General features: G+C 47.9%; 1 protein-coding gene across 3 annotated transcripts in view; it reads left to right on the plus strand.

Annotated features, from left to right (window-relative positions):
• Positions 1-2,790, plus strand: part of cyp4f3 (cytochrome P450, family 4, subfamily F, polypeptide 3) — a 95,080-nt gene extending 92,290 nt beyond the window's left edge. For all 3 annotated transcript variants that reach the window (XM_085971508.1, XM_085971510.1, XM_085971509.1), the window contains one exon: positions 2,240-2,790. In XM_085971508.1, coding sequence (XP_085827634.1) covers positions 2,240-2,447 — 208 coding nt within the window. In that variant the 3' untranslated portion in view covers positions 2,448-2,790. The remainder of the gene's footprint in view (positions 1-2,239) is intronic.
• The last annotated feature ends 12,732 nt before the right edge of the window (positions 2,791-15,522 follow it).

Genomic DNA, 15,522 nt, shown 5'->3' on the forward strand with positions numbered 1-15,522 from the left:
TTCACCACACGGACTGCAGCGGTTCAAGAAGGTGACTCACCACCTTCTTCTTAGGCAGTCCCTCGGAACCGAGGATGACTTGCTTCCACATTAAAAATGAGTTCTCAGGTGACTGATTAGTCCAATGCGGGACCTGCAGTCTCTGTCACAGGTGGGACAGACAGTGGTTGAAAGGGTGGGTGGGTGGGGTGCTTCGGTTGATGTGCGCTCCTTCCGCTGTTTGCACTTGGCTTCCGCTCGCTCCCAGCGAAGAGACTCGAGGTGTTCGGTGCCTTCTCGGATGCTTCTCCTCCACTTTGTGCGGTCTTGGGCCAGGGATTCCCAGGTGTCGGTGGGGATGTTGCATTTTTTCAAGGAGGCTTTGAGGGTGTCCTTGAAGCGTTTCATCTGCCCACCTGGGGCTCTCTTGCCGTGTTGGAGCTCCGAGTAGAGCGCTTGTTTTGGGAGTCTCGTATCGGGCATGCGGACGATGTGACTCGTCCATCAGAACTGATCGAGCGTGGTCAAAGCTTCGATGCTGGGGATGTTGGCCTGAGCAAGAACACTGACGTTGGTGTGCCTATCCTGCCAATGGATTTGCAGGATCTTGCAGAGGCAGCATTGGTGGTACCTCTCCAGTGCTTTGAGGTGCCTGCTGTACATGGTCCATGTCTCTGAGGCATACAGGAGGGCGGGTATCACTGCTGCTCTGTAGACCATGAGCTTAGTGCCGGGTTTGAGGTCCTGGTCTTCAAACACTGTCTTCCTCAGGTGACCGAAGGCTGCACTGGCACACTGAAGGCGGTGTTGGACTTCATCATCGATGTCTGCCCTTGTTGACAGTAGGCTCCTGAGGTATGGAAAGTGGTCCACATTGTCCAAGGCCTTGGGTTTTGATAATTGGGGGACAGTACTGTGTGACAGGGGCAGGTTGGTAGAGGACCTTTGTCTTACGGATGTTTAGTGTAAGGCCTATGGGACGACCTTGGATCTGGACTGGAGGCGACGGAGGTTGAACAGTTTCCCGTTTGTTCTGTAAATTAGCTCCACTCCAGCAGGGAGCTTACTGTGGGTGAGATGGAGCATTGCAGCAAGGAAAATAGAGAAGAGCGTTGGTGTGATGACAACCTTGCTTGACCCCGGTTCGTACGTGAATTGGGTCTGTAGTGGAACCGTTGGTCAGGATCACGGCTTGCATGTCGTCGTGAAGCAGGCGGACGACGGTGACAAACTTTTAAGGGCAGCCGAATTTGAGGGCACTCCATAATCCCTCACGGTTGACAGTATCGATGGCCTTTTTGAGATCAAAGGCGGCCTTGTACAGCGGTTGGTGCTGTTCCCTGCATTTCTCTTGTAATTGACGTGCGGTGAAGATCATGTCCATTGTGCCCCTTAGTGGGCGGAATCCGCGTTGCGACTCTGGGAGGAGCTCTTCGGCCACTGGGAGAAGGCGATTGAGGAGGATTCTTGCGATGACTTTCCCTGTGGCAGACAGCAGGGAACCTCCTCTGTAATTACTGCAATCGGACTTGTCACCTTTCTTGAAGATGGTCACAATTATGGCATCTCTGAGATCCCCTGGCATGCTCTCCTCCTTCCACATAAGAGAAATGAGTTCATGAATTCGCACCAGTAGTGCTTCTCCACCATGTTTTAGCGCCTCGGCGGGGATTCTATCTGCTCCTGCTCACCATCACCTTCTCAAGGGCAACTAGGGATGGGCAATAAATGCTGGCTTTGCCAGCGACGCCCATATCCTGTGAATGAATGAACAAAAATAGATCATGGCTGATCTGCATCTACCCGCCTTGGTTCCATATCCCTTCATACCTTTACCAAACAAAAATATCAATTTCAGTTTTGAAATTTTCAATTGACCCTCAGTCTCAACATCTCTTTGGGGGAAAGATTTCCAGATTTCCACCCCCCTTTGTGTGAAGAAGTGCTTCCAGACATCACCCCTGAACGGCCTGGCTCCAAGTTGAAGGTTAAGCCCCCTTGTTCTAGACTCTGTCACCAGCGGAAATAATTTCTCTCTATCGACACTCTCAAATCTTTTAATCATCTTAAACACCTCGATTAGATCATCCCTCAATCTTCTATAATCGAGGGAATACAAGCCTAGTCTATGCAACTTGTCCACATAATTTAACCCCGATTCTAGGTTGAAGTGGGGGGAGGTGGGATGTCTGTCGCTTGCGCGGTTCGTGCTTCGAGCTGTCGCTAAATATCCCTGACTCTGATTTTCTTTGTTGTTTAGGAATTGCATCGGGCAGAACTTTGCCATGTCTGAAATGAAGGTGGTCGTGGCACTGACGCTGTACCGCTTCGAGTTGGCACTGGACACAGCGACAGAGGTGCGCAGAAAACCCGAGCTGATTCTCCGCACCGAGAAAGGAATCTGGCTCAAACTGGTGCCGGTGCCAGGGCGGGAAACTCGCGCAGGATCCCAGCGGACCCCTGAATGAGAGTGCCGGAAGGCAGAGAGAAAATCCCAATGGGTGGGAATAAATTCTTTTTACCCAACTTTCAGTTGCTGGGAGTGGGAAATGCTATAGCCTGCAGCTTGAAGGAAAAGTGAGCTGTCATTTTATGATCAAATATGAAGAATGTTTCAGGGATGTGCTGCATCTTCGGGTTGAAATGCTCTTAATAAACCACAGGAGCTCCTTCCACTATCCTAACCCTGTGTTAGACCTGGCAGATAGTATGTTATTGTAAAAGCAGCAGCTCCTTATGTGCAGTCAATGACTTTCCTTAATATTGTAATATCTGCTGGATCAAATAAATTTATCCAGTTTTCCTGTAAAAGATGCAATGGTCTTTGCCTCAACCACACCCTGTGGTAAAGCATTTCACTCTCCGCCAACCCTCTGTGGAAAGAAAATCTTTTCCAAGAGCTTCTCAGCCCCTGATTCACTGTTGAAGAGTTACCACCAGCGTGACGTTGAATGTTAGGACACTGGTTAAAGCAGGAAGCTCCTGCATCTTTACACTGACCACAACCTGTACACAATTGAATCCAGAGACATTCAGGAACGGCTTGAAGCGGAGACGGACTGCAGAATGGGGAAGCTGGAGTGTGGCTGACTGCATGGGTTACACACACATTTATCTGAAATATGACGAACCTCAGAATTGAATGAAGGGCTTTCTAAGCTGTGTCTGAGAGTCATAACGGCACAGAAGGAGGCCATTCGGCCCATCGAGTCTGTGCAGCTCTCTGTAGAGCAATCCAGTCAGTCCCATTCCCCCGCTCTATCCCCGTAGCCCTGCAAATTTATTTCCTTCAAGTGCCTATCCAGTCTCCCCTTGAAAACATTGAATGTCTCCACTTCCACCAGCAGCGAGTTCCAGGTCCTCACCACTCGCTGCGTAAAAAAGTTTTTCCTCACGTCCCCCGTATATCGCTTGCCCAATACCTTAAATCTGTGTCCCATCAACTAGTGGGAACAGTCTTTCCCAGTCTAGCCTACCAAACCTGTCATAATCTTGTACACCTCGATCTAATCACCCCTCAACCTCCTTTGCTCGAATGAAAACAAATCCAGCTTCTCCAACCTGTCCTTGTAGCTAAGATCCCCCATCCCCGGAACCATTCTGGTAAATCTCCTCTGCCCCCTCTCAAGGGCCTTCACATCCTTCCTAAAGTGTGGTGACCAGAACTGGACGCAATACAATGTGGCCTAACCAGCGCTTTATAAAGATTCAGCATAACTTCTCTACTTTTGTACTCAATACCTCTATTTATTAAGCCCAAGATCCCATATGCTTTGCTAACCACTCTCTCAATATGTCCTGCCACCTTCAGGGACCCATGCACATTAATTTCTAGGTCCCTCTGTCCCTGCACACTCTTTAAAATTTTGCCATTAAGTGTATATTGCCTCTCCCGGTTCCTTCTGCCAAAATGCATCACCTCACACTTCTCTGTATTAAATTCCATCTGCCACTTGTCTGCCCATTCTACTAGCCTTACTATGTCCTGTTGCAGTCGATTGATATCATCATCACTGTTTGCCACACCCCCAAGTTTGGTGTCATTCGGCAAATTTAGAAATTCTACTCTGTATTCCAATATCCAGGTCTGTATTCCAATATATATATCAAAAATAGTGGTGGCCCCAGCACTGACCCTTGGGGAACACCACTGTCTACCATCCTCCAGTCTGAAAAACAGCCATTTACCACAACTTGCTGTTTTCTGCCCTTAAACCAATTCCTTATCCAATCTGCCACTGACCCACGAGCCTCAATTTTGTCAACCAGCCTTCTATGTGGTACTTTGTCAAGCGCCTTCCTAAAATCCATGTAGACAACATCCATTGCATTCCCTTCATCAATCCTCCCTGTTACTTCATCAAAAAAATCAATTAGATTAGTCAAACACGATCTGCCTTTTACAAAACCGTGTTGGCTCTCCTTAATTAGCTTAAACCTCTCCAAGTGCCCGTTAATTTTTTCCTTGATTATTGTTTCTAAAACTTTACCCACCACTGATGTTAAACTGACCGGCCTGTAGTTACTAGGGTTGTCCTTACATCCTTTCTTGAACAATGGTGTCACATTTGCCACTTTCCAATCCTCAGGCACCTCCCCCGCATCTAGGGAAGATTGGAAAATTATGGCAAGTCTTTCCGCTATCTCCTCCCACAATTCCCTTAGCAACCTGGGATGCAAGCCATCTGGACCAGGCGACTTGTCCACTCTAAGCATACCCAGTCTTTCTAGTACATCCTGTCTATCAATTTTCACCCCTTCCATTGCTTCTACCTTTTCCACTACTACTGATATTTTGTCAGCATCCAGCTCCTTAGTAAACACCGATACAAAGTACTCATTGAGTATTCTAGCCTTGCCCTGTGTCTCTAAGCATATATCACCTTCTTTGTCTTTCATAGGCTCCACCCCGCCTCTTACTACCTGCTTACTGTTTACATGCCGGTAGAAGATGTTAAGTATGTGTATTGTATTGAACAATTAACACAAAGACTTAAACGTATAACTCAAACAGGTCTTTACTGGTTGGAGGTAGGGACTATACATAGGTCTTTACTTCATGCCCACAGGCGGGAACTGAGGGGGATCAGTACCCACAGTACTATTTATACCCCTATGGCCAGGAGTGGTACTGCGTATCACTACGCCCAACAAGTAGTGCAGTCCTGTCCATAGGTTCAAAGTAGCACACATATTACATACACAACATTCCTCCCTTCCTAGCTTTACAGTCATCTCCCCATTTAACATAACGTAATAACATATATACATATATAACTTCAGGTTTACATAACAGAATAACATAGATACATAGATAACTTCATGTCAAAACAGATCACAGATTCAGTCTCTGCGGAAAACAGTTCACAGATTCAATCTCTGTGGTGTAGTCGGTTCACGTTGCTGGAGTGACTCATTCAATAGTCCTTCCATGGATTTAACAGTTTGAACTTCCGAACTGAATTGGCTCCGTTCGGAGGGACCACGTGTGTGATCTGGTAGAGGTGATAATGGTTCAGATGGGTCATCTTCTGTTTTTACTTTTCCTTTTCTGCTTCTTGGAGACTCTCTGGGCTCCATTGTCAGCTGCCACAGCTGCCAGCTGCATGCGCAGTTCCTCCTTCTCTTCCTCCTGTTTCCGTCGTAGAGCCAGCTTCTCCCGATGTTCCGTAGACTTTTGGTGCTCCTCCATGATTTCTGCACTTTGGGAGTCGAAGTTACAAGCTGGGCAGGACAGGACATCGTAATATTCGGTGTCGTCCTGAGCTAGACCAGTGAGAGGGTTGTCTATTTCCTCCATACCCAGCTGGACGTTAGCCAGCTCTTGTTCCAAATCCAGACATCTTTCCTGAAGAGACTTCTTCATGTGTACCTCTGCATCCAGCTTTTTCTGGGCTTTCAGCAAGTCGTTTACTAGTGACCTCATTTGTGATTTTAATACTTCAACTTCCTTTGGAGATTGATTGATCGGACTATGCAATCCCTCTACCGGAGCAGCTGTTTCAGCGGTCTGTTGTTCTACGTTGACGTGAGTCAGCGTACTTTTGGCATCCAAGGGCTGCTCTGTTGCAGTCATCTCAGTCTGTGTTGCCACCTCAGCTCTTCCAATAACCTTTGAGAGCTCCAAACCCCTTTCGTTTGAATATTGAAGTTCATGTTCAAGTTTTTCCCATTTCAGAGTCCTGTCCTTCAGCATATGCAGGAGTTGGCTGACCGTTAACTCCTCTGACATCAGACGTTTTGTGTGCTCCTGCTCCATTTTCTCCATCAGCTGCTTCTGTTGCCTTTCCAGATTCTCCAACTCTATATCAAAGAACTCTTTCGTTGCATTCAACTCTTGCTCAAAACGGCGAAGCATTTGTTCTAATTGCTGTTGTAGTTTGAAATGGAGTTGAGTTCGAGCCCGGTGTCCCTCAGAAATGGGCACATCAGTAGACTTGCCAGACTCAGAATCCACAGTTAAACTATGTTGTTGTTGCTCAGTGGAATTCTGTGCTGAAACTTTGTCTTTTGCACCTGAGTTGGGCTTACCATCATCCGTTCCAGAGTCTGGGCCGACTATCTTCACCGAGTTCTCACTCGTTATTGTTTGTAGGAAATGCCAGTCCATATTCATTTTCCTAATCCACTCCCGTCCTAGTAGTGGAGGACCTCCTTCAGATATCACATATAAGTCCATTATTTGACTGTCTTCGCCCTTGTGGACCACTGCAACCTCTATTTTCCCGATGGGGTACACTCTTTGCCCCGTGTATGTTTTCAATATAATCCCCGTATCCTGTAGGGGAATATGCTGGAATAACTTTCCGTAATCTTTCTTATTTATGACCGTCAATGCCGATCCAGTGTCCAATTCCAGTTTTACTTGGACTCCTTCTATCTGAAGAGTGACCCAAATTGTCTGGAGGTCTGCACCCTTACCAGCGTTGAGTACTCTTAAGCTAGCCAGTTCATTACAGCTTAAGCTAGCCAGTTCATTACTGCTAGCGTCTGAATCGGACTCCTGTTCGGTCACCTTGTGTACCTTTGCGTATTTTCCTTGCGGTGACTTCTTGTTGCTGGTCTTCTTCCCTGACCTGCATACTCTAGCTATATGTCCAAGCCTACCACAAGTTCTACATTCTTGGTTTTTAAACCAACACTGGTTCTGATCATGCGTTGTCTTTCCACAACGATAACATTTGCCAGAACTCACACCCAATTTGTGTGCACTGAGCTCCGGTGACCGTAGCTGCATTACTGCCGTGCCTCTCGCTGCGGCTTCGTGTGCTGCTGCCATAGTGACCGCCTTCTCAAGCGTCAGCTCATTCTCCTCGAGCAGTCGCTTTTGTGTATCCTGTTTAAATAAACCACACACAAATTTGTCTCGAAGTGCCTCTGTCAATCCCGTTCCAAACTGGCAATATTTCGCTAATTTACGCAATTCCAGCAAATAATTAGCATTGCTTTCATGCTGTAGCTGCCTTCTGTCGTAAAATTTAAATCGTTCCGCTAGCATCAGCGGCGTGGGGTTTAGATGATCTTTCAGGACAGTAACAATCTCATCGAACGTCTTATCCGCCGGTTCATCTGGTGATAACAGGTGTTTCAATTGCCCGTATGTCTTCGCACCCATTAAATTTAATAATGTTAGTGCTTTATCAGCCTCACGAATTTTATTGGCCTTACAATAATTTTTAACTCGTTCAACATATATGGCCCAATCTTCGATGTCACTATCAAAGTTGCTAATATTCCCGTGTTTAGGCATTGTAGTACTTTATCAGATTTGCAATTTCTCAGATTTTTTTTTTTTTACTGTTATCCAAGATGGCGGCTTCCCGCTCTTGCCGTCGTCCTCCGCCCACAAAATGGCGGTTTTCCCGCTTCTGCCTTCTTCCCCAGCGGTTTTCCCGCGAAAAATGGCGGCTTTCCCGCGCTTCTCGCTCTCCCCGCCCACTTCAATGGCGGTTTTCCTGCGCTTCTCGTCGCTGACTTTCAGCCCGACTGCGGCTCTTATCTCCTGTGCGATCGCTGGTGCGCCGCCCGCCCGAAACGGTTCTCAGCCCTTATCACCGGTGCGATCGCTGGCCCGCTAAGCGCCTCCCGCTTGAAGCGGCTCCCGGCCTCTGGCTCACCCGCTCGGCGGCTCTTGCTCGCTCCCTCCCGGGCTCTGGCTTACCCGCTCGCGCCCTCAGTGTCTGCCGACGCTGCGCCTTCCAGCCCGAGTGCGGCCCTTATCAGGGATTTCGATCGATTGCCCTTCTACCTCCGACTTCCCCCAGCCCTGTCTTTGCAGCCAACGCTGCTTGGCTTACCCACCACCGAGGTTGAAAAAGCTGCAGGATGTCTTCTGTCCTCCCGTTTTCAGTCGTTGATGGAGGCTTCAGGGTCCTAATGCCTGTCGCTGCCAGTCGCTGGAAGCTGTCAGGATTTCTGCTGCCCTTCAGTTTTCAGTGGGGTGTTGAGGATTGGAACCTCTCTTCAACGTCCTGTCTTTGGACGAAGCCGCTGTGGAATAACTGCCGCAGGGTTCGAACCGACTCGTCGCCAGTGTTAAGTATGTGTATTGTATTGAACAATTAACACAAAGACTTAAACGTATAACTCAAACAGGTCTTTACTGGTTGGAGGTAGGGACTATACATAGGTCTTTACTTCATGCCCACAGGCGGGAACTGAGGGGGATCAGTACCCACAGTACTATTTATACCCCTATGGCCAGGAGTGGTACTGCGTATCACTACGCCCAACAAGTAGTGCAGTCCTGTCCATAGGTTCAAAGTAGCACACATATTACATACACAACAGAAGATTTTTGGGTTCCCTTTTATGTAAACCGCCATTCTACTCTCATATTCTCTCTTTGCCAATTTTATTTTCATGTTCACTTCCCGTCTCAACTTATTGTATATGGTCTGGTTCTCCCTTGAAGAATTCACCTGACATTCATCATACACCCTTTTTTTTTGTTTCATCGTCTTCTCTATCTCCCTCGTCATCCAAGGAGGCCTTGCTTTGGTTCCCTTACCCTTCCCTCTTGTTGGAATTTTCCTAGCCTGTACTTGGGACATAGAATCATAGAAAGTTACAGTACGGAAGGAGGCCATTTCGGCCCATCATGTCCACGCCGGCCAACAAAGAGCTATCCAGACTAATCCCACTTCCAAGCTCTTGGTCCATAGCCCTGCAGGTTACAGCATCCCAAGTGCACATCCAAGTACTTTTTAAATGTGGTAGCAGAGCATTTGGAAAACAGTGACAGGATCGGACAAAGACAACATGGATTCACAAAAGGTAAACCGTGCTGGACTAATCTACTGGAATTTTTTGAGGATGTAACTGGTAAAATAGATAAGGGAGAACCAGTGGATGTGGTGTATCTGGACTTGCAGAAGGCCTTCGATAAGGTCCCGCATAAGAGATTAGTGTGTAAAGTTAAGGCACATGGGATTGGGGGCAAGGTATTGACTTGGATAGAGAACTGGTTGGCAGACAGAAAGCAAAGAGTTGGAATAAACGGGTCTTTTTCCGAATGGCAGGCAGTGACTAGTGGGGTACCGCAGGGATCGGTCCTTGGACCCCAGCTATTCACAATATATATAAATGATCTGGACAAGGGAACTAGATGTAATATCTCCAAATTTGCAGACGACACAAAGCTGGGTGGGCATGTGTGCTGTGAGGAGGATGTCGAGAAACTCCAGGATGATTTGGACATGTTGGGTGATTGGGCAGAAACATGGCAGAGGCAAAATAACGTGGATAAATGTGAGGTTATCCACTTTGGTGGCAAAAACAGGAAGGCAGATTATCTAAATGGCAATAGATTGGGAGAAGGGGAAGTGCAACGAGACCTGGGTGTCCTTGTGCACCAGTCGCTGAAGGTAAGCATGCAGGTGCAGCAGGCGGTTAAGAAGGCAAATGGTATGTTGGCCTTCGTAGCGAGAGGGTTGGAGTACAGGAACAAGGATGTCTTGCTGCAGTTGTACAGGGCCTTGGTAAGACCACATCTTGAGTATTGTGTGCAGTTTTGGTCGCCTTATCTGAGGAAGGATGTTCTTGCCATGGAAGGAGTTCAACGAAGATTCACCAGGCTGATACCTGGGATGGCCGGAATGAAGTATGAGGAGAGATTGGGTCGATTGGGCTTGTACTCGCTGGAGTTTAGAAGAATGAGAGGTGATCTCATTGAAACTTATAAAATTCTGACAGGACTGGACAGACTAGATGCAGGAAGGATGTTCCCGATGGTCGGGGAGTCCAGAACCAGGGGACACAGTCTAAGGATAAAGGATAGGCCATTTAGGACAGAAATGAGGAGGAATTTCTTCACCCAGAGAGTGGTGAACCTGTGGAACTCTCTACCACAGAAGGCGGTGGAGGGCAGTTCATTAAATATATTCAAGAAGGAGTTGGATATATTTCTTAAGGCTAAAGGGATCAAGGGGTATGGGGAGAAAGCAGGGACAGGGTACTGAATTTGGATGATCAGCCATGATCGCATTGAATGGCGGAGCAGGCTCGAGGGGCCGAGTGGCCTACTCCTGGTCCTATCTTCTATGTTTCTATGTTAGGGTTTCTGCCTCTACCATCCTTTCAGGCAGTGAGTTCCAGACCCCCACAACCCTCTGGGTGAAGACATTTCCCCTCAAATCATCTCTAAACCTCCCACCAATTACTTTAAATCTGTGCCCCCCTGGTTTTTGACACCTCTGCAAAGGGAAATAGGTCCTTTCTATCCACTTTATCTAGGCCCCTCATAATTTTATACACCTCAATAAGATCTCCCCTCAGCCTCCTCTGTTCCAAGGAAAACAGACCCAGCCTATCCAGTCTTTCCTCATAGCTAAGATTCTCTACTCCCAGCAACATCCTTGTAAATCTCCTCTGTACCCTCTCTAGTGCAATCACATCTTTCCTGTAATGTGGTGACCAGAGCTGCACGCAGTACTCTAGCTGAGGCCTAACTAGTGTTTTATACAGTTGAAGCATAACCCCCCTGCTCTTGTATTCTATGCCACGGCTCATAAAGGCAAGCATTCCGTATGTCTTCTTAACCACCTCATCTACCTGGCCTGCTACCTTCAGGGATCTGTGGACATGCACTCCAAGGTCCCTTTGTTCCTCTACACGACTCAGTGTCCTACCATTTAATGTGTATTCCCTTTCCTTGTTAGCCTTCCCCAAATGCATTACCTCACTTTTCCGGATTGAATTCCATTTGCCACTGTTCTGCCCACCTGACCAATTTATTGATATCTTCCTGCAGTCTACAGCTTCCTTCTTCAGTATCAACCACACAGCCGATTTTAGTATCATCTGCAAACTTCTTAATCATACCCCCTATATTCAAGTCTAGATCATTGATATATACCACAAAAAGCCAGGGACCTAGTACTGAGCCCTGCGGAACCCCACTGGAAACAGCCTTCCAGTCACAAAAACACCCATCAACCATTACACTCTGCTTCCTGTCTGAGCCAGTTTTGAATCCAACTTGACACTTTGCCCTTTTAACTTCGTGACCAGTTTGCCATGTGGAACCTTACCAAGAGCCTTGCTGAAGTCCATTTACACTACATCAAACACACTACCCTCATCTACCCTCCATGTTAGCTCCTCAAAAACTTCAATCAAGTTCGTCAGACACGACCTTCCCTTAACAAATCCGTGCTGACTATCCTTGATTAATCCGTATCTTTCTAAATGAAGATTTATCCTGTCCTTCAGAATTCTTTTCAATAATTTTCCCACCACCGAGGTTAGGCTGATTGGCCTGTAATTACTCGGTCTATCCTTTTCTCCCTTTTTAAACAAGGGTACCACATTAGCAGTCCTCCAGCACCACACCTGAAGCCAGAGAGGATTGGAAAATGATGGTCAGGGCCTCTGCTATTTCCTCTTTTGCTTCGCTTAACAGCCTGGGATACATTTAATCCAGGCCTGAGGATTCATCCACTTTTAAAGCTGCTAAACCCCTTAATACTTCCTCTCTCACTATGTTTATTTCATCTAATATTTCACACTCCTGCTCCCTGATAGCAATGTCTGCTTCGCCCCTCTCCTTTGTGAAAACAGACGCAAAATATCTCTTCCTTAAAGATCTCCCAATGTTCCGTTACAGTTTTTCCTGTCAGTCTTTGGTTCCATTTTACCCTGGCTAGATCCTTTCGCATCCCATTGAAGTTAGCCCTATTCCAGTTTAGAAGTTCCACTCTAGATTGTTCCTTTCTCCACTACATTGCTAATCTAAATCTTATGATACGATGATCACTCGTACCCAAGTGTTCTCCCACAGACACTTGGTCGACCTGGCCCACCTCATTCCCCAGCACCAGATCCAGCAATGCCTCCTTCCTCGTTGGGCCAAGAACATACTGGTCAAGGAAATTCTCCTGAACACATTTCAGAAATTCCTCCCCCTCCTTTCCCTTTACTCTAACATTTTCCCAATCGATATTTGGGTAATTAAAGTCCCCCAATATCACCACTCTATAGCTCTTGCATATCTCTGCGATTTCCCTGCAGATCTGCTCCTCTACCTCCCTCTCACTATTTGGAGGCCTGTAGAATACCCTCAATAGCGTGATCATACCCTTTTTGCCCCTCAACTCTAACCAAATGATTCGGTCCTTGTCCCCTCAAGAACATCCTCCCTTTCCAACACAATGTCTTGCTTAATCAGCACTGCCACCCCACCTCCCTTTTTTCCTCCCTATCTTTTCTGAACACCTTGTACCCTTGAATATCAAGTGCCCAGTCCTCACCGTTTAAGCTACAACATCATATTGCCACACGGCTAATTGTGCTTGTAGCTCACCAACCTTATTCACCACACTGTGTGTTTACGTACATGCATTCTAAGCCCATTTTTCAATTTTTCATAGTCTTTCTTTGCTCCTATCTAATATGTTACTACTTCTGCCTCCAGTACTACTTTCTTCTCTAGTACTATCCAACACACTCACTCTTTTATGCACCTTATTCCTCTTTTCTGCTCCTATATGCTGGTGCCCATCCCCCTGCCAAGCTAGCTTAAACCCTCCCCAACAGCACTAGCAAACCTCCCCGCGAGACTATTGGTCCCGGCTCTGTTGAGGTGTAACCCATCCGACTTGTACAGGTCCCACCTTCCCCAGAAACGGTCCCAATGCCTCAGGAATCTAAAGCCCTCCCTCCTGCACCATCTCTCCAGCCACGCATTCATCTGTTCTATCCTCCTATTCCTGTACTCACTAGCACGTGGCACCGGGAGTAATCTGGAGATTACTACCTTGGAGGTCCTGCTTTTTAATCTCTCTCCTAGCTCCCTATATTCTGCCTGCAGGACCTCATCCCTCTTTCTACCTATGTCGTTGGTACTGATCTGGACAACGATCTCTGGCTGTTCACCCTCCCCCTTCAGAGTGTCCTGCAGCCGCTCAGTGACATCCTTGATCCTGGCACCAGGGAGGCAACATACCATCCTGGAGTCCACGGCTGCATCCACAGAAACGCCCATCTGTTCCCCATACCAATGAATCCCCTATCGCTATTGCTCTTCCACTCTTCTTCCTCCTCCCTGTGCAGCTGAGCCACCAGTGGTGCCGTGGCCTTGGTTCTGGCTGCTCTGCCCAGAGGAACCATCATCCCCACCAGTTTCCAGAACTGTGAACCGGTTAGCGAGCAAGATGCACTCTGGGGATTCCTGCCCTACCTGCCTGGTCCTCCTTCTCTGTCTGGTGGTCACCCATTCCCTCTCTGCCTGCACATTCTGAGGCTGCGGGGTGACCACTTCTAGAAACGTGCTTTCCAAGTATCTCTCAGCCTCGCGGATGCACTGTAGTGACTCCAGCCGCCGCTCAAGCTCCGAAACCCGGAGCTCGAGTTGCTGCAGTTGGTGACACTTCCTGCACACGTGGTTGTCCAGGCCACAAGAAGCACCCTGGATATCCCACATGGCCCAGGATGTGCAAATCACGGGACTGAGCTGCCCTGCCATGCCTCTATTTACCAGACTATGGAGGTAATTTAGCAGAAATAAACTTAAAACTTAACAAGAAACACTCATCAGCTACCCACCAATCAGCACTTCCCTCTATTGGATAGGCTATGATCTACTTAGCAGAAATATACTCAAACAGAACAAAAAAAACTGGCCACACTCACCCGATACTCACTTCAGCTCCCTTGTGCCAGCGACATCTTTGAATTCTGACACCACTCCTTCGTTGTGTCGCTTGCCGACTGTCTCCCTCGCAGGTAGTCCACTTGCTCAGACTCCCAGGCCTCTACTCCGCGCTGCCTTTACCCCCGGTCTCCGACTCCGTTCCTCCCTCAGGTCCGCTCACTCAGACTCCCAGGTCTCTGCTCTGCACTGCCTTTATCCCCAGTCTCCGACTCCGTTCCTCCCTCAGGTCCGCTCACTCAGACTCCCAGGTCTCTGCTCTGCACTGCCTTTTTCCCCAGTCTCCGACTCCGTTCCTCCCTCAGGTCCGCTCACTCAGACTCCCAGGCCTCTGCTCCACGCTGCCTTTATCCCCAGTCTCCGACTCCGTTCCTCCCTCAGGTCCGCTCACTCAGACTCTATTCACACAACCTCAATAACACACACTGTGAATCCCCCACTAGGCTGGAGCTTTGAATTGAGGTGTACAGCGGGAACGAGGAGGCAAACAGTAACTGCAGTCTTTCAGATTGCAATGTACTTTGTTCATTTATTGACGGTAGGTTTTGGGATAGAAAGCATCCAGATAATACACAAAACACAATGAAAAGCACTCAACTCAGAGATGCCGAGATTAAATGGCCAAGCACACCTGAGTCTTATGTACTATGCAGTATACACTCAGCTACCAGGTTAAGACCTTCAATTCACTTGTTCCTCTCCTGCCAATTTTTTGACATCCTGCAATTTCTAACATCAGGTCACAGGGGCTGAGGCACTCCCCGCTGCAACCCCCCACTCCGACTGACAATTTGTGCACCTTGGCATTCACATGCGCAAGTGGGCACAGGGAAGTGTAAGCAACATGCCATCCTAACTAAGCTCTTGATTTTCCTGTGGAATTTCCCAAGCAGCTGTCTGCAGCAACATACGGTTTATTGGAAAAATACATTTTTGACATCCAATCTGATCAAATGTTCTTGTGTAGTTTAAGTGTAATTCTGATTGCATGGCTGGGTGACTGGGCAGGTGCGGAGTCGTGTGACCACAGACAGGAGCACGGAGCAACCTTTCTCCATTTCACTGTTGGGTTGTACGGTCGCTAACAGAGCTCGCTGCCGCTGGGAGGGGTCTGGAGATAGAGCCCCTGACAACTGCTCCAACTCTTCGCCCCATTGTGATCATTTCATTTCTTGTGGAAGGATGCACAGGCTGATCAGTCAGACAGGGTGGCGTGATCATCGTTTGCATATCTTTGCACTCTCTCTGGACGCGAGTATCCTGCTGGATGTCAACCCAGAGTTCAGCGGCGGAGCTCGCCGGGACTGTCTGGAGCGGGGTGCGAACCCTGAACCTTCGGACTCTGAGGCAGGAATGCCATCACGAAGCCAAAGGCTTGCTACCCCCTGCCCCCC

This window comes from Somniosus microcephalus, chromosome 31 (genome assembly GCF_052327205.1).
Source record: "Somniosus microcephalus isolate GS21.2 chromosome 31, FLI_Smic_1.0, whole genome shotgun sequence".
Taxonomy (NCBI): Eukaryota; Metazoa; Chordata; class Chondrichthyes; order Squaliformes; family Somniosidae; genus Somniosus; species Somniosus microcephalus.